We start from the raw sequence: 26,549 nt of genomic DNA on the forward strand, positions 1-26,549 counted from the left end.
TAATGAGAAAATATCCCTGTGTAAGAATCTATGGTTCTACATTTGTGATGTGTTTTCTATTTACCGAATGCAGGTTTGTTATATAGTGAATGTCTACAGCACCATTCTTCCTGTAATGATTACCAAGGTTCAGAGTTTTACATTACCTCCAAACTGGAAGTTTTCACATCTGATAATGCTATCAGATTGGAGTCCTTTGGAAAGTAGACTGACATATTTCACAAGCCATTGCTCCTATTAATAGACCAGAGTCCTTTTTGCCATGTCAACTGTAATATTAATCCTTGTTTTAAGTCACAGGGTCTCAAATATCATCTGCCACTAGTCAGACGGGTCTCTTTCGGTTTATATCAGAGAACCCAATGGAGTCTTTTGAAGAACCTGGTCGTATTAGTAAGGAAAACTTATTAGAAGTTCCTACTTCAAATGATTCTCTCTCAGAAGATGAAGATGTTAAAAGTACACTTGAGGCTCGTTTCTCACCCAGCCCCAGAAGACGGAATTCAGATTCTTCTGAAGAAACGGAGCCAGAAGCTCCATCTACTATTGCAAGAAAAGTTTCATTTGCTGATGCATTTGGTTTTGACCTTGTATCTGTTAAGGAGTTTGATACCTGGGAAGTCCCAACTACATTACCAAATGATGACTTAGAAGATGAAGTTGTGCCTGTGGAGGAATTCTATTTAATGCCACTGTTTACACTACCCACCACACAAGAAGAGCTTTTGCAAAAAGTGCGTGCTCAGAAAGTATGGCTAGAGTCCGTAGAGTTTCTACCAGGGATAACATGTATGAAGGGCATTATTCGTGTTCTAAACATCTCCTTTGTAAAGCTGGTCTACGTTAGGATGTCTTTGGACAACTGGCTGACTTATTACGACATTTTAGCAGAATATGTGCCTAATTCTTGTGATGGTGAGACCGACCAGTTCTTGTTCAAGATTTCATTGGTTCCTCCTTATCAAAGGGATGGCGCTAAAGTTGAATTTTGTATACGTTATGAGACATCTGTAGGGATATTTTGGGCAAACTACAACCACCGTAATTATATTTTGATGTGTCATAAAAATGAAACTGCACCGGTGGAGGATACCAAACTCCAGGAAGACACAGATAAACATATCAAAGGCTGCTTAAAGTCAACGCTGAACAGGTGAGGCTGCATATTTTCTTTGCTTAGTTATTTCATGATTTTAAAGCTCCTTTCATTCAGTCCTTTAAAAGAGAAGCTTGTTACTACTCCATCGGAGAAGCAGATATGTTTAAATAACTTTCAATGCTGCTTGCAGTTATTCGATTCCCCTTACCATGCTCTCACCTGTGCTATTGCCATTAGTAGGACTTGCCAGCTTATACAACTGGTTTAAATAAAAGGTACACATTATAATTACAGTGTATATTCAGAGAAGTTCACTTTGAGGAAACTTAATTAGTCTAGGGTAGAACATGACCAAGCTGAATGTTATCAAAATGGCATGACAGCCAATCAGGTGAATCAGCTAATTAAGGACTGTTTAAAAAGTGGGATGTGTTTGATCTCAGTCAGATATTATTTCATTGTAGGAGTTTGCTATAATCTTAAATTGATGTGGTTATGGAGTTCAAATAATATTTATTGATAGATCCAAAATATTATGTAATTTTCAAAATGTCACAGAAGTCTTTAAAATAAATTATTATTTGTCACAATAAAGCCCAGGGAAGCAATTCATTTGCCTGAATGTTACTCTGAAAGCCAAACTAGATGCAATGCTGGAAAATCCACCAACAATTCTTCCCAGCATTAAAAAGAAGGGAAATAGCAGCTGTCCAGGGCCCCAGTGGAGACTGTTCTCAGGGAAGGCAGGTTTCACTTAGAAACAGTGACCTGACCTGTCTTCCCCATGCTACTAGTAGCCCTGGATAGCAAATGAGCCAAACCAAGAGAAGGAACTTGTATCTAATCCTTTAATAATAATAATGGAATGGGGATGGCTTTGATTGGTGAAAGATTGGGATCAAGAAGAGTTGTACCCTCCCATCACAACATGACTCCAGTCTGAATCTCTGCACAACTATTTCCAGTTTTTCAAATACTGGGAAAATCTGTGAACAGGTCCTCCGTGATCTCATCTCACTTGGCCCTGAGACAGGAGTGAGAAATGATGGGCCAACCATGCTACCTGTTCGAATGGCCTGCCAGCAAGTTCTGTTTCCATAGACATCCCTTTTACCACTTGGAGAGCACGTAATATTTCTGTATGTCTCTGGATTGGGCTCTGTGCTTGCTGCTAAGGATCCGTGCAACAGAGAAACTCTGTAAATATATTCAGGAAATTACTATGTTTCATTATTGTAAAATTATTAGAGCAGACCATGAAATAGATAACTTTCAGCTGCATTGTGAGACAAAACTGAAGGTATTATTATGTATTTTAGGGTTTTGTACTTGGAAATGGTGCTTGTGTGTTTGTCACTGGAGACTCTGGTATGAATGCATTAATGCTATTCTATTGGGGAGGGAACTGCTCTTTTCCCCTCTTTGTACTTTATGTCTCTGAAGCTACACGCAACCTGTCTTGATTTAGAATCTCTAAAGTTAAGTTCCACACCCGCCAACGGCCAGGTTTAGGATGACCCTCCAAGGCAACTGTTTGGCCACTGTGTGAAACAATATGCTGCACGAGATAGACTACTGGTCTGATCCAAGAATTTAGAGGTGACTGGTAACCTGTTTAGAACAACTTCCCTAGGAAACACTGAACACTTTTAGCATTGTTAGATATATACAAAGCAGAAGGGAATTCCTGTAGTAAAAACTATTTACTGCTTAAAAATAAAAATAACTTTGGTCAGCCTAATGTTTTCCACATGTCATAATAATGTAATTCCACATATTGTAAAGAATGACGAGAGCATCATTCTTCTATTTGAATGTCTTCTAACCTGAGAGCATCTATGATCGCATGCTTGCTAGAATTATTCATCAAAAGAGTCTTCTGAACCATGAAAGCTTCCACTATTCTATGCCAGTTGAATCAGATTATTTTGAAGACATGAAGCTGCCTTATACTGAATAAGACTGTTGGTCTATCAAGGTTAGTATTCTCTGCTGTGACTGGCAGCAGGTCTCCAAGGTCTTGGGCAGAGGTCTTTCATATCACCTACTGTTTGATTCTTAGTAGACATGCCAGGGACTGAAACTGGGAATTTCTGCATGCAAAGCAAATGTTTTACCACTGAGCCATGTTACAGCCAGAAATGTGTCTTTAATTGCATATAATATGGGGAAGTTTTCTCTGTTCTGCTTGAAATTTGTCAGGGAAGATCCCTCAGTGGGAGGGGTACAACATATGCGAACTCAGTTCAAACTGGGGGCGGCAGTTTACAGCCTTTCCAGTTAAGCCAAATCAAAATGAACCAGCCATGAAACGAAGCACTTGAACAGGGATAATTATAATGAATAAAATGATTATTTAACATAATGAACCAAAACTGAACTAGAATAATATTGTTGTTTGCAGTCCTAATAAAAGTCTTCTGAACTGTCTTGCACCAACAAGGTGTCATTCAGAAACTTTTAATGCCATTAATGCATTAGCAAGAATAGATGTGACAAAAGGCAATCAATGGACAATGTTGACATTCTGAAATTTCCATAGTGACTTTAATCAGTCAGATATTTTAGACGGCCCAGTCTCTCTGTGACATCACTGTAGTCAAACCAATAGTAGGCAGAGGAAGTCTATAACACCCAATCCACACATGTGCATCTCTTGAACCTAATCTCTCCTCCAGGATATTATAATATTCAGGGTTCTGACAAGACATTTCCCCTTGTTTCTCCTGTCCTCCTCCTCCACTCAAAGACACTCTATTTTCTATTGCTCCACAAGAGCAAGATAGTGATTGTTAAGCCACTGCATGAGTTCTTTTATTTTTTAAATTGACAAACCAATATTTTCTTGCATATCTGGGAATCACTCAGCTATGCAGATACTACTACTTTGACTGTGGGTGGCCCATTTGCTGTCCAAATTATTAGCACGGTACCATCAAGTTCATCTTTGCAAATGATGATGATGTCACTATGACTGTGAGTTCATGGTATGCCATCCCATGTTGAAGCCCCACGATGCCATGTCTGTTCTGATGGCATCTAGAAATGACATCAGCTGCCGATTCTAGCAGATTGCAGCTAAGCTGTCAGATTTTGGACCAAGTATACACACTGATGAGGTGATGCACCACAGGAGAAAGTATATATTTTTTTTAACTGAAAAAAAAATGCAGATTCTTTTTTAGCAGACTTCTCATGGAATCAGAGGAATTCATGATGCTGATAAAGCACAGAGCTGCCTCGCTGCTCTCTGGGGAAGTTCATTGTTTTCACTAATACATTATTGTTCTCCAACAATGAATGATGTCTCTCGATAAAACGGCAAGCATGGGCGAAAAAAGATGTACTTTGCATAGTTGAAGTTTGCTGATGCAAGCCCTGAATGGCAGGAGCACACTTCAGTCAGCCTGTGGATTTGGGCTAAAGCCTTCTGCTATTCTTAGGAAGTGATGATGTGGATGGTGGTCTTTACCAGCAGAACAGCTGTTTCTTGCTACTGTGAGGGTGGGCTTTGCATTTGACAACTGAGACAGCAACACTCCTTGTGTAATCAGATCGTCTCTACTATTCTTTGTGCAATACCAGCAGTGACGCTGTCTGCTGCTTCTGAGATTCTCCCCCCCACACACACCCGTGGCAGCTGCAAAATCTTGAATGTTTGCATACTTTTACCAGCCACTGGTAACCCAGGTGATGGAGTTTGGGCAGATCATATGTTTCAGCAGGGCATATTCCCCCATAACCAAATGGTGTGTTTAAGGTTTCTCATTGCCACTGGATAAAAAGAGCTTACAATGTTCCTAGAAATATCACACCAATGTCAAAGTTGTACCTGAGGAAGATGGAATTTGAGGATGGCAGGGAGCTCAGCAGGGATGTAATGATTTAGAGCCCACCTTCTGAAGCTGCTATTTCCTGTGCTCTAGAAATCACTGGAGAACCCCAAGCCCCAGCTGGAGGTTGGTAAACTTAGTCAAGAGTAATTGAAATTTTAAGATCATAAAATATTTGACAAAATCTGCTGGGAGGAATCAGCACTATGCATAACCATACAAGCATTTATTTAGTCACATCTTTCCCCAGGTAATAAGCAGTGCAATTCTAACAGAGTTATACCCTTATAAGCCATGGGCTTTAGGATTACCAACAGGCCTGGAGAAAAATGTCCCATCCCTTTATCAGTGTGTTGAAATGGGCAGCTGAAACTTTTCATGGCATAGAAGTAAATTGCATCACCTGGTAAATAACACCACAAAAAGTCTCTGTTAAAGGGACAGGACATTTTCTCTATAGAGAGCTGGCAACCCTAACTGGGATAGAAAGGTAAACTCTGCTTAGGGTTGCACTGTTATATGTGGCATCTATAATTTACACATTGCTAATATAACACAGATTGACAAGAAGGGTTTTTTGGGTGATAATTCCCCAGTTACCTCTCGGGTGGCTGAATATTGTGCGGTTGTACTTAAGGAACTTTGCCTCAGAGTATTCCCCGGATCTAATTCGGAAAATGTATAACTTGGTATTTTATATTGAGATTAGTCTTGGTTTGTAAATTAACTCTTTGCAAGGTCTGTCTCTGTTTTATCTGGCAAATAACCGTAAATAAATAATAATAATTATTATAACATAGATTTTATACAGAGACTAGGAAGATGTTTTCTATTTAATAATGATGATGAGGGGCTGTGGCTCATGGGTAGAGCATTTGCTTGGCATGCAGAAGGTCCCAGGTTCAATCCCCGACATCTCCAGTTAAAGGGATTAGGCAAGTAGGTGATGTGAAAGACCTCTGCCTGAGACCCTGGAGAGCTGCTGCTGGCCTGAGTAGACAATACTGACTTTGATGGACCAAGGGTCTGATTCGGTATAAGGCAGCTTTATGTGTTTATGTGTATACAACAAAATATTATTATAAAACATTATATATGAAAGTTGCAATAATTGTGTTGATTTGAATATTTTAACATTTAAAACATTAAATGTTTTAATGTTTATTCATCTGTGTTATATTAGCAATGTGTTTAATTTAATTTAATTTCTTAAAAGGCTCAGGAAATATTTACTATATTACATTGGCAAATAAAATGGATCTTTGGTTTGCTTAATCAGGAATACATAGACTGCAATCCTAAAAACACTTTACTGGGAGTAAGCCACATGGGGACTTACCTCTGAGTAGACCTGTTTAGGTTTGCTCCCGCTAGTGAGTAAATTTAGATCTTATAAACAGTAACTACCATAGTGTGTACTCTTATTCCATAACTATATTCAAAACATAAAGACCCTCTGACCACTTAAAAACTCTTCAAGCCCCCTATGGACATGGTTTGGAATTTATGCAAACAGTGTTATTTAATTTCGAGCTGTTTCTGAGAAACACAAGGGCTGGGGTGCTGTTCGTTTAAAAAATAAAAATAAAGCCTGAGCTTGTGAGGATTATGCTGAAGACATCTATTACCATGCTTGAAAGTCAGACCGCACAATTCACAGCATGATTGCTTATTTCTACCACCTCAGTCTGTGACTATAACAGCTAATTGGGGCATACCTAGAGCAGTAGCAAAGAAAATCAAGAAACGAATGATACTCAGTGCTGTGTGAAAGACTACTCCAAGCCACTTCTGACATGGGCATGAAAATAGTTAGTGCCCACATTCCCCTTGAAATGTCAGGTGCATTGGCTGGATTTGGCCTTTAAGTAATAGCTGTCTTGTGGTGTACTTCTTGACAATGCTAAATTCATTGCGCCACACAGTTTTTTCTTTATTTGTATTAGAATAGCTCAGAAATCTATCATTACTGTGCACAGCAACAGGCCTAACATTATGTCTAATGGGAAGGGCCCTGCAACTTTTCCATATGTACGTCTCTGAGCATCACTGCTCCACAGCACACACACGCTATTCATGCTCCAAAGGATGGAGCTGGAAGAAAGGGTTTCTTAAACTACGCAGAGAACCATGTGGGAAGTTCCTATTTCCATCATAATGCCCTTTGTAGTTTGTCTCTGATAAAAATTACCTAACATGCAGTAATTTCTGTGCTGATGACAGAAATTATAAAACAAGGGACCCCAACCTCATTGAACCAGTTTGCACACTTGGAATATTAAGAACAGGTAGTGTGATCCATAATAAAATGGCTTCCATTAGAATAAAATGGCTGCCATAGACTGAGGCCAATCACAAAAAATTTTTTGGAGGGGTTTCCACAAAATGTTGGTCAGCTGTTTCCAAATGGGTAGTTCCTGCTGACACAAAGGTGATGCCTCCTGGGCTCTTCTGAAACTCCTCCTATTCCAGTGAAGTATTCACAAAGGGTGTACAAATGGACCCTTTGCCTTTTCTTTCTGCTTTTGTGTGTACATTTTCATCTCACCCATTCTCATTGCGAGTGTTTTCAGTGCATTTTTTACACCATCACAATGCTATTTAATTTCATTATATACGCATCAATTATATGTAATTTATGTAAAATAATATTGAGACATATTCTTGGCATGAGGGAACAGAACATGGCATGGAAGCAAATATTTAATTTACATGGGGGGAAGTGAAATTGAAATGGAGATTCTGGAGTTGAACCGGCAGTGATGAGCAATAATGTAACATCCCTAGTTGTCATAGGATCACTCTCTTTTATTGCATCTGGTTACCCAATGAAAGAACAGAATTCAGTTTGGAGGGAAATTAAATAGGCTCTGTAATATGTTGCAAAAGATCTGTTGTAGCTTTCTGGGCTGCCATCTAACTAAAGTCTTGATGAAGTCCACTGAAACCTTGTCATAATGGATCGAGTTTCCTTCACAACTAACTGAAATTCCTTTGCTTTCAATATGACTTAGTCATGACTAACTTTAGTTGACCTTAGTGAATAACTCCCTGGCCTCACAGTGCAGTCCTAAGCAGAGTTATATCTTTCTAAGCTCATTGACTTCTATGGAATTAAAAGGGTGTAGCCCTATAAGTGTATAACTGCTAAGAATCATATGGGTCATGGTCTGAGCTCCAAGGGTAGAACTAGATATAAAGGGAAATTAATAATTTTTCAGAAGAGTTTTATTCAGCCTAGAGAGTCTTCTGAAGTTCCCATTTCCTTCAGGCTCCCTTGAAAATGGTTTGGATGGCTGGGTAGGATCATCATCTGTTCTCTATATTCTTCCTAGCCTTGTTATATCAATCCAAAAGTCCCATTTTGATGTTGTTACTCTTTTGCATCAGTAGAACCTATGAATCTTTATTTTTGTGATATTTTCTATTTTTTGCTGCAGATCTTTTCAGTAAAATGTACACATTTTCTGTGTTATTCTTACATCACTAAATAACCCTGATACCTTAAGCATATATGTCTAAATGGTTCATCCTGTGTATGGATACCAATAACATCAATGAATTTATGAAACCAACAGTGAAAAGTGGAAAATGGAAACCAATAACAAATAATGTAAACAAATATAAAAAGAAGCTCATCCTAGTACTGTTATCTTTCTGCTTCAAGGCACCCATGGTCCCTTGAAGCCCCAAGAAAGCTTTAATAAAGTAGCAGTGTATTGCTGTCGAACAGTCACTTCCTTTTAACAGTCACTTCCTTTTCTTTCCTACCGTATATACCCATGTATAAGCCGACCCGCGTATAAGCCGAGGTGCCTAATTTCTCCCCCAAAATGGGGAAAAATTAGGCACCCGCGTATAAGCCGAGGGTCGGCTTATAACCCCTCCCCCCCAAACTTACCTTCACTCCAGGCCCGGCGAAGGCGGTGGCGGGCCCCCCGCAGGAGGCTCCCCCAGGCCGGTCCTGGGCGGAGGGAGCCTGGCGCGCCTGGCGGCGGCGGCCACAGGAGGCTCCCCCAGGCCCGTCCTGGGCGGAGGGAGCCGGGCGCGCCCGGCAGCAGCGGCGGCGCGGCCTTCTGGCGGCCGCAGGAGGCTCCCCCAGGCCCGTCCTGGGCGGAGGGAGCCGGGCGTGCCTGGCAGCAGCGGCGGCGCAGCCTTCCCGCGGCCGCAGGAGGCCCTCACAGGGCGCTCCTGGCCGGGGGAAGCCGTGCGGACCCGGCGGCAATGGCGGCTGTGGTAAGTTCCCCCTCCCTCCTCTCCCCTTCCTCCTCTACCATATTGACCCGCGTATAAGCCGAGGCCGGCTTTTTCAGCCCTTTTTTTGGGCTGAAAAACTCGGCTTATACGCGAGTATATACGGTATTTGCTTTTCCTAATTAACATTAAGATTTGGTGCAGCCAGCATCAAAGCTAAATTCTTGATGGGTGGGGACCCAAATTAGCAAGTGCTGTTAAATGTGGATTTCTGATTGGTTAACAGTGCAATCCTAATAAGAATTACAGCCTTCTAAGTCCATGAAAGCCAGTGAGCTTGTGTGTGCACACATGCATCAAGTCACAGCTGACTTATGGCAATCCCATAGGGTTTTCAAGGCAAGAGACATTCAGAGGTGGGTTTGCCATTGCCTGCCTCTGTGTGGGCTGAGAGAGTTCTGAGAGAACTGTGACTGGCGCAAGGTCACACAGCAGGCTTAGAAAAGTGCAGTTTTGTTTAGGATTGCACTGTAAGCCTACCAAAGTAAAACTGCGCCTCCCAAAATTTGAACAAATATAGAATTTTCTTGAGGAAGGTCCCAACGGGCATTAGGAGGCCATGATTCAATGGTAGAACTCATGTTTTATATATATAGGAGGTTTTTCTCTAATATCTCTAGTTAAAGGAGCTTGGGTTGAAGCCAATGGGTTGAGAATGGTGTAACTGTGCTTAAATGGACCAATGTTCTGATTCTGCATAAGACAGCTTCATAGGTTCAAATCACGCATCTAAAGAAATGGTGACCCCTATTACTTCAGTCCAGATGTGCATATATTTATGAATTAGTAATATTCTAAGTCTTGGGAAGGGAAGGTGGCATGGCATAGCCCTATCTCATCAGATGTTGGAAGCTATGCAGGGTTGGTACTTGGAAGGGAGACCACCAAGGAAGACTCTGCAGAGGAAGGCAATGGCAAACCACCTCTATTTTTCACTTGCCTTGAAAGCCCCTTGCTGGGGCTTCTGTAAGTCAGCTGCAACTTGACGGCACTTTACACACGTAATACTCTAAATCTTAGACATTAGTAGAATTATGGTTATCTTTTTGTTTCTTTGTGACAATGTCCGCCTTTGTTAATTTGGTATTTGATATATAAAACAACTTTTCTGGCTAAATTTCCTAGACTGATGTAAGTTTGAAACCTCAACAATTTCCTGAGTGTATTTTAATGATTAAGCAGCATTATTGGCCTCAAGAGGAATGAATACTGGATGAATTTGGAATGACCCCCCCTCCACATACAGAGAGACAGTAAAGGAGGGGTCATAGAGCAGCATTTAGGATATGCCTTTCCAAAGCTGACCCCTAATTTGAGACACAGTGACCTGTAAGAGTCTGAAGAAAGTTACTCTTCTCTGTGTGGTAAACCCCAGAGGAGGACTTTTCAATCAGAACCCCATAGCCTATATAAAAAACTAGGTAGGTGACTCCTTTCATCCATTGTTTTTGCTTGCCTGCTGTGTGGCAAAATTAGATTTCTTCTGGTCACAATAGGTGGGGGAAATGGTAGGTACATGGCTGATGGAGGTATGGGACAGGAGGTATAGTACCTGCAGCCAATTTGGATCACTTGAAGGTATGTCAGATTAAGTACTGCAAATGTTCTTGTGTATTTAGATATTCAAGGGCTGGCTCCTGAGCAATCCTCACTAGTTTCATCTTCATGTAAGGTTATCTTCCCTTTCTGTATGTGTGTGGTTCTGTTTTGCTAAAAACTCCTGAGCCAAGAGTTTAATCAGTGCCTTGAATTCTGTTGAAAGAGAAATCATAACTCACATTAAATCCTAGCAGTATACTTGCTAAGCATGCAGAAACTACCCATTTTAATCTTTAGTATCTTTTGTTAAAACTAACTCAGGTAGAAGGGCTGGGGTGTCTTTGTTTGACAGCCGCTAATAGTCATAGCAGATAGGACTGGGCAAGGTGGTATTACTTAATAGAAAGCATCTTCATATTTTCATATATATGCCCTGGGATTTTTTTCAGGCTTTCCATTGCCTTAGTTTCAGGGCAGGAAAGAGTTGTGTAGAGAATTTTCAAGGCTTAAGGGACATGTGGAAAAACCATAACAGAACATGTAGATGCTTCTAAGGATTCATCCATGGATGTGACAAGTGTGGTTGGAATTTACAAATGAGTATGTACATTAAGCCATAAATATAACGCATGAGAAAAGGGCACAGTCATATGTGCATTATAACACCAGAGCAGGGCAGCAGGGAAGAGAGTAAAGGACCTGTGGTTCAGGAATGTCCATTAGTATGGAACATACAGGTTCCAGCCCAGAATACAGGGTTATGATCAATTGGCTCTGTCAGTATTATTTATCATTATATTGCATAATTCATTTATGGTGTCTCAACTTATTCATCTCTTTTCCACACATTCTCATTTTCCATTACAGTATATGCAAGTTACTTCCTCCCTAGTCTGGTTATCATATCCTAGTCTTGTTATCATATTCTCTCTCTCTCTGTGTGTGTGTGTGTGTGTGTTCTTAGCTGAGAAAACCAAACATGGATCATATGCTGGTGATGTGTCAGGCTAGAACCATGTTACAATTTGATTTTTTATGCAGTGCAGCTTGAGGAACATGAAAATGGATGGATTGATTTGTGTGTGTGTGTGTGTCTGTAAATGCAATGCTGGGGAAAGAAATGCCTTTGACAGCTATTCTCTCTTACCAGGGACTGCCAGGGAATGTACTAAGGCTTTCTAATAGAGAAGTCTTTGCATAGTGATCAAACCTCAGTTCCCATGATTCTTTGGGAGAAGCCATGACAGTTAACTTGGTACAAAATGGGTGTAGACTTGTAATGTATGTTTCCTTTTATTTATCTCTGATGAAGCTCTACCCACTGCCCTTTAATAATTCTCAAGGCTCATTCCCAAATTACAAGATACAGCCTGCCACTTATTTTCTCATGCAAATAGTCTTCTAATGTGAACAGTCTAATATTCAGATTTTTTTAAATTCATTTTTTAAAGTCATTTTGGAATTCCTCCGTTATGTCCCCCAAAGAGCTCTTCCCTCTGCTGGAGAAAATCTGCAGGGACCCCTGGCCCAAAAAACACCTGGCTGCCCTCAACCAGGGCCAGGGTTTTTTTGGCTCAGGCCCAACCTGGTGGTACACTCTCGCAAGTGAGATCTAGACCCTGCAGGACTTCAATTCTGCAGGGCCTGCAAAATAGAGTTGTTCCACCGGGCAATATGGTTGAGGACAGCAACAGTTTCTGTCCTGCTGCCCTCCCTTCTCATTCTTTCCCCTCTTCTTCCTCTGCTGCCGGGATGTTATAAATGAATGTTGATTTTAATTGGTGTTTTAACACAACTTATATACTGTGTTGTTTTAATTGTACAACATTTTTGTAAGCCACGTTGAGCCTGACTTGTCGGATAAAGTTGCCTAAAATCTTTGTTGTTGTTTTTGTTTTTGATTATGATAATAATAATAATACAATGCTGTGGCTCAGTGGTAGCGCTCCCAGGTTCAATCTCCACCTCTCCAGTTAAATAGATTAGGTAGCAGATCAACCTCTGTCTGAGATCCTGGTCAGCCACTGCCATTTCAAATAGTCTATAGTGATACCTTGATAGACCAATTGTTTGACAATTGTATATGGAAACTGTATATGGCAACTTAATGTGTTCAAGTCGTTACATTCTGTTCTGATGACATCTAACTTATTCATGACATAAGAACATAAGATGAGTCTTGCTGGATCAGACCAGTGGTCCATCTAGTCCAGCATCCTGGAGGCTGGAGAATTGGGCTAAAACTAATAAAATGCACTTCAACAAAGATAAACGTAAAGTTCTGCATTTAGGTAGGAAAAATCAAGTGCATAATTATAGGATGGGGGAGACTTGTCTCAGCAAGTGTGCAAAAAGGATTTTGGGGTCTTAGTAGACCAAACACTGAACATGAGTCAGAAGTGTGATGCGGTAGCTAAAAAGACAAATGTGATCTTGGGCTGTATATCAACAGAAGTATAGTGTCCAGATCACTCAAAGCGATGGTATCACTTTACTCTGCTCTGGTTAGACCTCACCTAGAGTATTGTGTTCAGTTCTGGGCACCGCAATTTAAGAAAGATGTAGACAAGCCGGAACGTGCCCAGAGAAGGGCAACAAAGATGGTGAGGGGTCTGGAAACCAAGTCCTATGAGGAAAGGTTGAAGGAGCTGGGTACGTTTAGCCTGAAGAGGAGAAGACTGAGAGGTGATATGATAACCATCTTCAAGTACTTGAAGGGCTGTCATATAGAGGATGGTGCCGAGTTGTTTTCTGTTGCCCCAGAAGGTCAGACCAGAACCAACGGGTTGAAATAAAATAAAAACAGTTTCCGTCTAGACATTAGGAAGAATTTTCTAACAGAGCGGTTCCTCAGTGGAACAGGCTTCCTTGGGAGGTGGTAAGCTCTCCTTCCCTGGAGATTTATAAGGAGAGGTTAGATGGCAATCTGTCAGCAATGCTGATTTTATGACCTTAAGCAGATCATGAGAGGGAGGGCATCTTCTGGCCATGGAGTAGGGGTCACTGGGTGTGTGTGTGGGGAGGTAGTTTGGAATTTCATGCATTGTGCAGGGGGTTGGAGTAGATGGCCCTGGTGGTCCCTTCCAACTCTATGATTCTATGATCCTATTTCACACAGCAGCCAACAACTTGTTCTGGAGGACCAACAAACAGGGCATAGAAGTCAAGGCTTCTCCATGATGTTGCTTTTTATCACTGGTATTCAGAGGTTTATTGCCTCTGAGTGTGGAGGATCAGCATGCGCCCAGGAGCAGGCTGCTTATGTGAACTGAACATATTGTGAGAATTAGCTTTCATTTACTGTTGCTGCCTTTCATATCACAGATAAAGGTAAAGGCTTTACAAATTTGGAACGTATGCTATGATAGTGAAGGGGAGAGAATAATGGATATAGGTTGCCACTTAATCCAATGAATTTCATGTTAGAGTTTGACTTCAGACAACTGGTTTTGAATTTAAGCTCAGGTTTCACTGTCTGGATGGCAGAATGCCAGTTGAGCAATTTGGACGCGTGTATCTCCAAGCAGTAGCAATGGGACTAATATTTATATGGTTACAGTAAGGATGCCCTACACAACAGATTTCTAACAATTCAGAAATGAGCAACTGTGGACTGTTATTGCACAATGCTCCAAGAAATCTACCACCTCCTACCATGCTAAGTATCTATTTGGACTTCATCCCAAACAGAGTAGATCTTATACAATCTGAAGACATGATCCACTGGAAACTTCTCTTGCCTTGTAGAAATTAAAAGGAGCTATGCAAGAACATAGTAGCAATGCCCTGTCATAGTCATGGTTCTCATTCTATTCAGTACTTAAACTCACTGTTGTTTGCCCTGTCATTAATTCATGGACAGGGTGAAGGACCAATCACCCTGTTACTTTCTGAAAGCAATTGATAAGATCAGTACTGGTACAGCTGAGTATTATGCTTGGAAGACCTCAATGAGGAACTGTCTGGTTAGTATCCTGTGTTGACACTGCAGTAGCTAGACAAGCTGATATCTGAAGACACAAAGGGGGGCGGATTCTCGCGTTTGTAGCTTCCTCCTCTTATTTCAGTTTGAGAAAGTATAACCTTCCCTCTCCTCGCCAACCTTTCTCTGTGTGTTAATGCCCAGATCTCCCCTTTTGTTTCAAAACCCATTTTTTTGAGCAGCTAAGTTTTGAAGCTACAGGCAAAATGGCAGAGTGATTGAAACACTCCGCTAAGAAGAGCAGGATCCCATCCTCCTCCGACTTTTTTATTTTTGAATGCTCATATCAGCGATTCAACAATGGATTGATCTATCGCCCATTCAATTCAGTGTTAAATTGCTAATCGGAGCGTTCAAAAATTTAAAAAAGAAGGTGAAGGGTGGGAGAAAGAGAGGGGGGTCGGTCCTGCTCTTCTCAGTCACGTGTTTCAATCACTCTGTCATTTTCCCTGTAGCTTCAAAACGTAGCTGCTCAAAGAAATTGGGTTTTGAAACAAAAGGAGGATCTGGGCATTAACACACATGGAAAGGTTGGTGAGAGGGAAGGCTATACTTTCTCAAATTGAAATGAGATGAGGAAGCTACCTTTTTGCAAATGACAAAGTTTAAACACACACCCCCTGCAGCTGAAGCCAGTGTTGATGGGATCTCTCTGGTGCTTGAGTGCAAAGCAAACTAGACGAACGTGCTGCGACTCTACTTGTTTTTTGGGTGGGAGTGCAGATGTCTCGAATCATGGATTGTGCTTTGGTGTGGGGAATCCATCTTGTGCAAGCTTTCCCACCATTTCTAGAGCACATGTGCAAAAAAACCCCCCAAAATTAGGGGGACATGAGGGGAGTGTCCAGTGCAATCATCCACCACGTCACGAATGATGTGATGCTCCCCACCAAAAAACATTGTGTTTAGAGGAGAGCGATGACAGGATAACACTGATAGAAAACAACATTGCAAAGAGAGGCGTGCGGACAAAATTTGTAGAATTCTATTCCAAGTGTTGCAGATCTGTGTTTAACAGTTAAAAGCTAATCTGCATTGTGTGGTATGAAAGATTTAATAAAAAACATTTCCCACTGTAATACGTTTCCTTTTACTCAAAATCTACGTTTTCCATATCATATAAGTCATTGTAAGCTTCCTAAAGGAATTTGTAGAAACTAATACTTTGACCTGGATGGCCCAGGCTAACCTGATCTCATCAGATCCCAGAAGTTAAGCAGGGTCAGCCCTGGTTAGTACTTGGATGGGAGACCACCAAGGAATACCAGGGTTGCAGAGGAAGGCACAAGCAAACCACCTCTGTTAGTCTCTTGCTTTGAAAGCCCCTTGCTGAGGTAGCCATAAGTCAGCTGTGATGATGACACTTTACACTCTCACAATATTTTGAAAGGAGAACCATAAACTCAGACAGTTTTATGGTCTCCAAAGTGAAGCCTTTCAAACAGATTTGACCCAGAACAATATGGCCAGCTAAAACTGAAAGACTCGTTCCCTGGGCATATAATGTAACATTCAGATTGCCACGGGTCAAAAAGATTATGTGAAATCATCACCAAATTCTTGAGATGGATTGCTGAGGTGGCAAGCCACCAATCCAACACACCAAATGCATGTGGTAAAGCTTATAAAAGAAGGAATCTGTCTCATGAAAACAAAAACATTCCCAGGGATGACCTTACAGTCTATAATAGACCTCAGGTGATTCTATTACTGTTCCATCTCTGTCTGCTTCCACACCACATACAACAGCTGCACGTGATACTGTGATGTGAAAGTGTAGTACCTACCTATTTTGCTGAGACTGCACGTTCTGTGTAGTTCCATTAATCTGGTCCAATGGAAAGCAAGTTGTTAGTCAAGGTATCCAATATATCTTACCACATCTTAGAAAGATATGTGGTCCTGTTGCTAAGAAAATCTAAAACATAAAACAGACAAAGTTATGGGATGGATCTAGCCATCATCCAAGTAGACTTCCTTTAACCTACGAGGTTCTTCCTACAATGGAAGAGCCACTTCATTTGAAGGAAGTCTCCATAGGTTTGAGGAAGCCTTCAAATTTGAGCCAGAAGGAAAGCTGGAGTTTCACTCTTTTAATAAACAAACAAATAAAAAATCTTTGCTCAGTGGAGTGGTAGGATAGGGACAGAATCCACCCCATTATCTTCTACTGGATCAATTTCCATTGTAAACAGTTTTTAAAATAAAAAACACATTCTGCCCAATGAAAAAGTCAGGGTAATTTAAAAGTATGCACTAGTTTTTCACCAACAGAAGCTGAAAATAAGAGATACCATTACCTTAAAAAATTATGTCTACAGTTTATCAATTATATATTGCATCTATAGCAAATGATCAGCATTTAAGTTCTGCTCTGATTTAATTATGGTTTAAATAGAGATCACTTACTATGGAAGCTGTTAGACGTGTCTGAAATTAATGGTGTGGAGACTAAAGAGGAGATACTGAAAACAGGATCCTGACCTTCAGGGAAGAGGGTACTGGCGACCTGATACTTGCATCCTGTGATTAAAGCTATGAGCTCTTGCTTAGCGTTAAACTGCTATGTTTACAGGACCACTAACGAATAAAGGGATGACACAGTATAGTCTCTTCATGATTTGGGAAGACTTCTCTGCTTATTTTTTTCTGTGGTCTTTCCAGAACTGCAGGGCCAGGCTCAAACGAATGCATTAATGTAGAGCTGTGGAAGCACCATGCAAATATATAAATATGAACATTTAAATACTTCATCCAACCTTCCTGCCTCCTCATAGTTTCCTTCTTTACTTTCTGCACAATCCCAACGGGGGGTGGTGATTAAGAAGTGCCCGGGGAAGGCGCTGCCATGCTGCTTCCTATGTGGCTTGTTCCATTGAGTTCCATGGGGCTACGCCTGCCTTTTTGCCGGCGTAACTTGGTGTCTGCAAAAAGGGGTGCTCCTAGGCTGAAAGAGCTTAGGGAACATCTCCTTTGATGCCAGAGTGAGCCATGCCAGGAAAACGCTGCCGATGAGGCTGCTCCGGCACCCATGACTCATGCTGCCACGCCGCTCCCTGGAGCCACTGTTAGTGGCCCTGTGCCACTGTTAGTGCCAGTGTAGCCGGTGCAAGCGGCACTAATGTTGGTGCAGGGGGTCATTCTGGATCCTATACTCTTCACCGTGCCTCGTTAGGATTGCTCTGCCCATAACATAACATTAGAAATATCAATGAAATTCATGAAGCATGGATACAATATTATGATTCCACCAATTCTTAATGGCCGTACCAAATCTCCTATCATTTATTTATTCTGGACTAGGAATGTTAGTTGTCATGCTTTCACCAGTAAGCATCATGCATTCTTACAATTTTGCGGTAAGCCTTCTCTTTTAATCAATCCTGCAATATCCCATGTCACCTGGAGAAAACATGCAAGTGAGATCTTCAGGCAGTTGATGTATCTTGTGAAGCTCTATGCTTGTGAGATGTTGAATGAGGCCTACTGAAAACTGTGGATTTAATCCAGCAGGAGTTAGTATGTAAACAAATTCTAGGTAGATCAGGCTAGGTAAAAGTGGATGAGGCTGGACAAGACCTGGGGCAATGCCCAGTACAAAGTCCCAGAAGCCATGGAAGTTGCTTCGACAAAACCCCACTGAGCATGTACACTGCGAAGCTTCCCTCCTGAGTGCCAAAGAATCAATCCTAATTGTAAAGTTCAGCAAGAATGTAAAATGGCAGTTCTCCAGCTTGAAGGTAGAGTACTAGTAGAAAAATATACTTGTTTTTCCATAAGCAGAAATACTATTAGACAACATGGACACTGTCTAAATAGTAAAGATCTTTGTCGAAAGTGACTGTTCCACTGCAAATAAGATATTAGTGGGTTGAGGAAAGAAGTGGAAAATAGATTATAAATAAAAAGGTGGTGACAGGTCATATGTAGATTGTTGTAGCCAAGTATAAATTTAGCAACCTGCTGCTGAATATTTTTGGAGCATTATATCAGTTTGCCTGCAAGACGTTTGAATAAAATAGAATGGGAAAGATTTATAATTTATTATAACATCAGAATCTTTCATAATGGTGACATATAAATATTTCCCTGAAAGAGGACAAACACAAAGGAGGAAATAGAATGCATTCGATTATGTAGGGCATCATATAAGTTTCTTGCTCATGAACAGTTGAAATGAATGTAGTTCTGGTTCACTGATATGGGGCATTCACAGGACCCATTCCCACTGGACTGTACCTATAGTTGGGAGAAGAATAGAGTTGGCAAACTTTAGGGACAGAATAGAACTGAAGGTCACCTAGTCCATGTTCCTTCACTAAACAGAGATGTTTTCAAATCCAAGCACTCCTGAAGGGCTTGACTGGGTCAGGACCCCTCCTGGGCCAGACTTAGGCCCAGGAATGGATTCTTCAGCTGAGGATAAAGACGCAAGCCATGGACTGGATGTGGTCCTGGAGGGCATCCTAATGGACTCCAAATTACAGCGGTCATAAAGCTGATAGAAGGAACAAACATGGGTATGCCATAAAAAGCTGCCAACAGGCACCTTGAAAAGGACTGCCATGTATGTTCCCATTACCATGTGATGATGTTAGTAGTGAATCTTACAGTAGGAATAATACATGGAATCCCCATTTAGTTTAAACCCAACAATCTCAAGCAAAGTAAGCACTTGGTACTAACAAAAAAAATGCCATCCCGTTATTTACTGATATATCATGCCAAGGGTGCCCAGAATGAGGAAGGGTGTACATTACAGGGCCTAAGACAATTTGAATTCATACTTCAACTGACAAGGATTTCCTCAAATGGCTTAGCTTTCAAATGGCATAGCTTTCAAGTTTCACAAAACTTTTGTTACTGCCTGAAAAAAAGTTACAGGCAGTTTGTAAGCTGCACGACTCACCAGCTTGCAAACACATGATCTGACTCATCCAGAGACCTATCTTTTGCTTCTTAGCAGCCAACATCTCAGACCTTCTTTGTATAATCTAGTGTTTCTTTTTGCATCTTTTAAAAGGAAGGACAAACACAACATCACTTCAAACGAATGTTCTCAAGATGTAGCATAGCAGACCATCCGAAGACATGAAAACAAGGATTTGAGACCTGGGTGACTCTATAATAAAAAGGAATAGAATATATGTTTCATCAGTTAAGTCCCCAATCTCAGGACATGAATACCAAAAGGAAAATAGAGGGAATGGATTTGCTTCAGCGGTGGTGCCTACAAAATGGGACCAAGTGAATCAAAATCATGTGACGAAGAGACAAATAGTTTCAGGGATATCCCATGTCCAATAAACAACACAAGAGATGGGATGGCTAATTGATTGCACTGATGTTTTGGTTCTCTGCCACAGGCAGACTCAATCAAGGTACTTATTGGGTTGGGATATGGAGAAGGTTGGGTTACTCTTGACAACTTTCAGCATCTTTCTAGGGTGACACTTCGAGACACTCATCCACATGACAAAACTGAGATGTAATGTTATATTTATGCAAAATTTCTAATCACTTATTTTGCATCATTAACTTTGATGTTATTAGGCTTATAGCTAAAAGGATTTCCAACTATGATTTTGGAAAGTATCACCAAGTTTCCTTTCTCATTTAACAGTAAAGAAGAAATATTGGCAATGGCTGATGAAGACATATGGAATAATTCCAGGGCTTCAGGTATAAAACCCCACTCAATTAGTTCTTCTTTACTGCACATGTTAATTAAAAAAAGAGAGAGAGAGAGAATGTAACAAAGCATCCTGATGGATATTATTCAAGTGAATTTTTGTTAACTCCCTCAGAGTCAAGCATCCCCAAAATTCGTTGTTTGGATGTGGATGACAATGAAATTAAACAAAGCAAAGAAAATGTAAAAGATAAAAATGTGGAACATAATGAAGAAGATAACGAAGACAATGAAAAAGAATTAGAATTGCTGGTAAGTGTTAGCCTGTTATATGTATATTGTTCGACAATATGAATTTGTTCCTCAAAAACAGTGAAATCCTCTCCAACCTCTAAAGTCTTTAAAAGTATACTAAATAATGTCTGTGATACTTCCTTTGCATCTGTAACCTGAGCAACAGCCTAAGGTATATGGATTTGGTCTATTTCATTACATTTGAGTGGTCTTAAATAATAACATCTTTCTTCTTTTTTATCACAGGCTATACTGACTATTTGAAAACACTAGAAGAATAATATTTCAGAGTCCTCTCTTTCTGGCCTCTGTGATCAGTATATACTTAATACACACAATTTCTGTTCAGTAAGACATCTATACTTAGAGGGCTTTACATAGACCATAGTGGGATACTGTCTGGCCTGAAGTGGCTCCTTATGAGGCTCACTATGTAGCAACTGCAACCCTGTGAAGAGCCATTGCTTGTAGAAGCTGCTGCCCACTGGGTGAGGTGAATTTTATTGTACCTCACTACTCTACACTTTGTTTTTTTTTTGTTTTGTTTTTTTAGTTTCCCTTTTCTTCCCAGCTCAACAAATTCTGGACCAGGAGAGGGGGCAATACTGGTAGGTAGGGTCTTCCAATCCTATTTAAGTCCTTTTTCCCGTGGCCCCCAGGCATCATGGACATGACTAGTAACTGTCAATTGCAAAACAGGCAATTTTCACTGGCAATTTCCATGGCACAGGTTTAATCTGCACAATTTTTACAAAATAAGGTTGGCTTCAACTTGCATTTTAGGTCACAAAGGAAGAACAGGCAGCCATTGACACACAGCAGTTGCTCTGAAGCAGGTATCAGTTGTATGCATAGGATAAATAATTTTGAAGAATAACGGTGATTGCTTGTGACTACATGAAAGCTGAAACACAAGGGAATAAGAGCACTACACAGCCCATTAGGATGATGTGGTGAATAGATTCTTTACTCATAATCACGAAGCCTCCCTAACTCTTAACTTTAGGAAAGTTCAAAGTTGTCATCCGGCATAGAATCCTTAACTGCCAGAAAATCAACATCTCAGTATTCTTTTTTTTTAAAGAGAGAGCAATAAAAAGATATATATAATGATAAAATGCAGTACACTCAACAGTATCCTTATATAATGAATAGCCTCACATTTAATAGTTCACTTAAAAAAAAAATCCCAGTGATCATCCGTATACTAAATGAGGAGTATATGTGTGTCATTCTGATTTTAATTTACCTTATGTGCTGCGTAATGAATTAAACAATGGAGGTCTATAATAAATGGAAATGCAACCAAATCTTTGAAACCCATAGGCAATGGCTCACAAGACAGCTCGGCAGTTGACAAGTAACATGAGCCTTATGTGAGAAGAAGGGGAAATTGTAAGATTTGCATATAATTATTGAGATCATGCAAATGTCAGTTATGAGGAGGGAGAGAGAGGGGGAAAAAACCAGGCATCTCACTATTAAATCCTGACAGTTGGCATCACTGAAGAGCTCAGATACATTTGAGCGCCAGTTGGCAGAGGGTCATTAAAACAGAATTTGCAGAAACATTAGTTCCTTCCCTTTTCTTTGAGTGACGTTTTACTATTAATAGTTTGCAGAGGCTTTGCAGAAAACATATTAATAAGAGATACTGTAATGGGGGTATCTGCCGCAAGTGTAAATGTAACAAGGGGTGCCCAAGAAACTATCCTCTAATTGATTGGTATGGAACCATCAATCTGACGATTGAGAAGCAAGGCAAGAATGCCCTGACAAGCAAACGCAGTTGAATAATATAATGTGAGACTTCGAAGAGAGGGAAGAAACTTCTTCGTTTCTGGCCTTCTCTTTGCTAACTTGTTTTGCACTTTCTTGAGGACTCTAAAACATTCAGGTCTGAAGCCAGTAAAAGGGTCCTGAGAGGAATGAAGCAGAGATAATCCTCATCGTATTTGTCAGTGTGCAAAAGTGTCTTTATTTTACTGGACAATGCCATACATTCTCCAGCTTTGATACACTGTGTCAATGCACTCACTTTAAAATAAAACATGCCTGTGAATTAGTTGAGCTTCCCTTGTAGAGAATATATTCTCTTTAGGATTCATTTGTATGAAATGGACTCGCAGCTTACTGAGCTCATGAATAAAGAGAAAGAGAGAACGGGCGGGACCATGTAAAAGAGAGCATGCTATTTTCTTTCTTACTCAGCCATTTAAAACCCTTTATTTAAAAAAAAATACACGTAGTATAAATTTTGTAACTGATTTAGAACATATTTTCCTGAAAGATTTTTTATCTGAAAAAAATGTTTTTTGTAATCACCTTCACTTTCAGACATATGGATGGATGGATGGATGGATGGATGGATGGACAGACATACATACAGGCAGATATGGTTACTCTCTCTATACACACACGTTTTCTGACCATTCTTTTTGATTCTGTTGTTTCAGCTCAGATATCACTTCACAAGAACCAGAGGTTCTTCCAGGGATGAAAACAATGCATACCTATCCGAGCCAGTTAAATTTCCAAATGACCAACAAGATTTGGGGGAGAGGGTCAACTCTGGCTTGGTTAGGCAACCCCTGCCTATCAGCTGTTTGACAGAACATGTTTTACAAGAGCAAGAATTGCAAAATACTCAGAAGTATTCCACAGGATATGATTATAGCCAGTTACCCCCTGAAAAACATTCTGCAGTGGAGTCAGTAAACAATAGTGCACAGTCTTTGGAATGTTTCAGTACAAGTGAAACCCTTTTAACACAGGAGTATTGGCCTGGAACAAAGGAAAATGAGGCTGCTTATAGTACAGATGTTATTGCAAGCAAACAAGTAATGAGTCATGAAGATGTTCCCAAAGATGAAACTGATAGTGCCCCAGGAAGTAAAACAATAGAGAGGTTGTTCATCAGTGAGGATGATTATGATCAGCACCAAGAAGGCTGGGAAAGAAGATCAGAAACAATTCCCTTAAATCAAGGTGAGCCAATCCAGTTAAAGGAAAGTATATTGGGAGGACAGGGTGACAACATGGAGCCAGTACATGAGCAATATGTGCAAAGAACTTTTCCCCAAACCTCAGAATCATCTTTGGAAAACATTTTCATAAATAAACCTATAAAGGAGATCTTTGATAACAAAACCCAGCCACATTTAAGAGGAACATTACATGACAACATCTTTGCTGATGTTGATGTAGCAATAACTTCGTTAGGAAGTCCACATACCAAAGATGATGATGTAGAAGAAAAATATATGACAGAGTATAATATTGATATGGGAAAAGAAATCAAATTGAACATTTTAGAACATCCTTCAGAAGAGAAACAAGTGTACCCTTTAACAACAAACCCTGCTGATACAAAGTATCTTGCTGAAATACAAAATCAGTCATGGTTGTACACCACAGATAGTTATGAATTAGGCATAGCAACTGAGGTAAGCCAAGGAGAAGTCATGAGGCCTTCCAGTGAGCTTGGTGAAATTCAAGCTGAGGCAATTCATGAATCAGCAGGACCACCATGGTTAAATGATAATGACAGCTCAGTCAGAAGAAACAAAGAACAAGGAAGTTCCATTGTAAGTAAAGATTTTAACAGAATGAACAACCAATATTCAGAAGACACTAATAAAGTTCAATTTTGCACAAGTAACCCCAATTTAGAAACAACAACAGACGAAGGAATCTCCACTCACTCTGCATCAATAAATCAAGAGGATGTGTTTGATGCTGGGGGGAATGTAGAAAAAGGAAAGTACTGTCAGAGCTATGACCCAGAAAACATAAGTATTTTGGAGGCAGAGCCCTGCCAAAATGAACCTGACAGGGTTATAACTGATGATCACAGCAATAGGGTTGGGCTGGGGAATCAAAGTTGGAGTGCCTTAGAAAGTCAGTTTGCAGAAAGGGAAAGGGAAGCCAATAAAAGAGTGCAAATGAAAGAGCTAACAGGTGGCGAAGCCATGTGGGGAATTAGAGATAATACAAGATGTTTGAATGTAACTCCCACAGATGAATTGTTTACCTGCCAAGACCCGGTGAGATTTGAAGAGTCTTCCGTAGCTGAGTATGATAGTACAGGAGAAGCCGAGGCAGGTACAGCAGCTTATATAATTAAAATGACATCAGAAAGTACTCCAGAAAAAATGTCTGCTAGTGAAGAAGCAGTAATTGTTAAGCTACCTCAAGAGACTGCACTAAGTGACAGGCCCACAGAGGAAAAGGAAACAGTGTTTGATATACATGAAGGGAGAAATGATGGTTCCCATTATCCTCTTTGTCAATGCAATACAGTGGGTGTATTATATGACACCAAATTTGAAAAGGAATCAGTTTCAGATATTTATAATGCACGCACACATGAAACAGCGCAAGAAGAAATGATGTCAGTATCCAATGCAAGCAAAAAGTTTGCCAGAGCAGAACATAACAGTGGAAATGATTCACCATTAGGTGAAATATTATGGACTTCTGCTGCAGAAGGAAAAACAATCATGAAGCAGGATTTATCTTCTGAAACATCTCTTAATGCTTCACAATATCCTCAGCCAGGCCTGCACCATGAACAGGCTGAAGAGGAAAGCGTTTGGGAAACATTTCCCCATGTAGGTACTAAAACTGAACACAAAATTTCTCCTTCTAATATAAATACTGTGGCCAGCTCTTATGAAAGTGCATCAACCCCAGTTTCTGAAGAGTCCATGGGAGTTTATACTGCTGAAAGAGGCAATGTATCCCCTCCATACATGGAACCTTCAGTCAATATTTCAGCCAGGTTAGGATGCATCTTCAGCCCAACAAATGTAGTAACTGACTTTATTCCAAATATTTCCTCAGAGGTTGAACTTGGAGATCTTCCTCAGAGTTCAGCACTGTTGCCTTCTCGTGAGGAAGGAGGAAGGAGTGTAAGTGAATTTGTCCATAAACCAGAGCTCAAGTTAGGAATGTTTTCAGGGCCAACCATTTTAATCAGTGAGCCCACTGAAGAAAGGGAAGAGACAAGCTCTGAATCTGAAGGAATAACTGAAGAGAAAATACTGTACTTGAATAATGAAGGATGTGACAACCTGCCGAGGTTTGACCATGCAGAAATTCCTGGCCAGCAAAATGAAGCTTGTAGTTTAGCTGCTGAATGCCTAGTTTTAAAGCAAATTGGTTACAAAATACTTTATTTCCTCTTGTTTGTTGTGTTTTGTGTAACTCTGTACCACTATGATTTAATTGTTTGCTTTGCAATGTACCTATTTTCATTGTATTGGCTATATTGCGAGGGCAGGAGAAGTAAGGAATCTGTCAAAAAGGAGTAAAGACCTCTCTGTCTTTGTGAAGTACTTAACATTTAATCTCAGTATGTCCCAAAGGACAGCAAGTCCACTCTTAGAACCAATGCAAGATCCACCCCTTCCCCCCGAAGCATAGCTTAAAGGAATGCACATGAAGTTTGCTCCTTCATAATAAGTAATTATTCTGCATAGGACCATTATGTTTGGATCATTAAATACCGATATGAATATGAGTTCTGAAGCACATCAAGTTAAAATTAAATACAGCTGCTGTTCCTTATCAAGTTATGGAGATGTGAAGCTTCAGCCTTTTCAGATTATATTGCATTCATTTGTTTTGTGGTAAAGCTTCATTTTCCCCCCAGAGGTTTTTTTTTTTTTTTTTTTGGTAAAGGTTTTATATAGCAAGTAAATAAAGAGGGAATGGCATTATGACTAACTCAGTAATAAGGCATATCCTGCACATGAGTTCCTGTACTGGCATAGTCACTAAAATGGAAAGAAGAAAAACAGACTCCCCCCCCCCACTGCACCAAACTTATGGTACCATGTTGCCTGGGACTTTTGCACACCATTCCTCGACCTGAGCTCATCCCATGATGTCCCTGTTTTGTCAAGCGAGCAA

The 26,549-nt window shown here is 40.4% G+C and overlaps 1 protein-coding gene across 1 annotated transcript; it reads left to right on the plus strand.

The window, feature by feature from the left end:
• The first annotated feature begins 343 nt into the window (after positions 1-343).
• On the plus strand, positions 344-26,295 carry PPP1R3A (protein phosphatase 1 regulatory subunit 3A). The gene is made up of 4 exons (XM_056847016.1): positions 344-1,153; positions 20,331-20,389; positions 20,515-20,651; positions 23,090-26,295. The coding sequence occupies exons 1-4, from the start codon at positions 363-365 to the stop codon at positions 25,946-25,948; spliced, it is 3,846 nt and encodes a 1,281-aa protein (XP_056702994.1). The 5' UTR covers positions 344-362; the 3' UTR covers positions 25,949-26,295.
• Positions 26,296-26,549: the final 254 nt, after the last annotated feature.

The sequence above is a fragment of the Euleptes europaea genome, chromosome 3 (assembly GCF_029931775.1).
Source record: "Euleptes europaea isolate rEulEur1 chromosome 3, rEulEur1.hap1, whole genome shotgun sequence".
Classification (NCBI taxonomy): Eukaryota; Metazoa; Chordata; class Lepidosauria; order Squamata; family Sphaerodactylidae; genus Euleptes; species Euleptes europaea.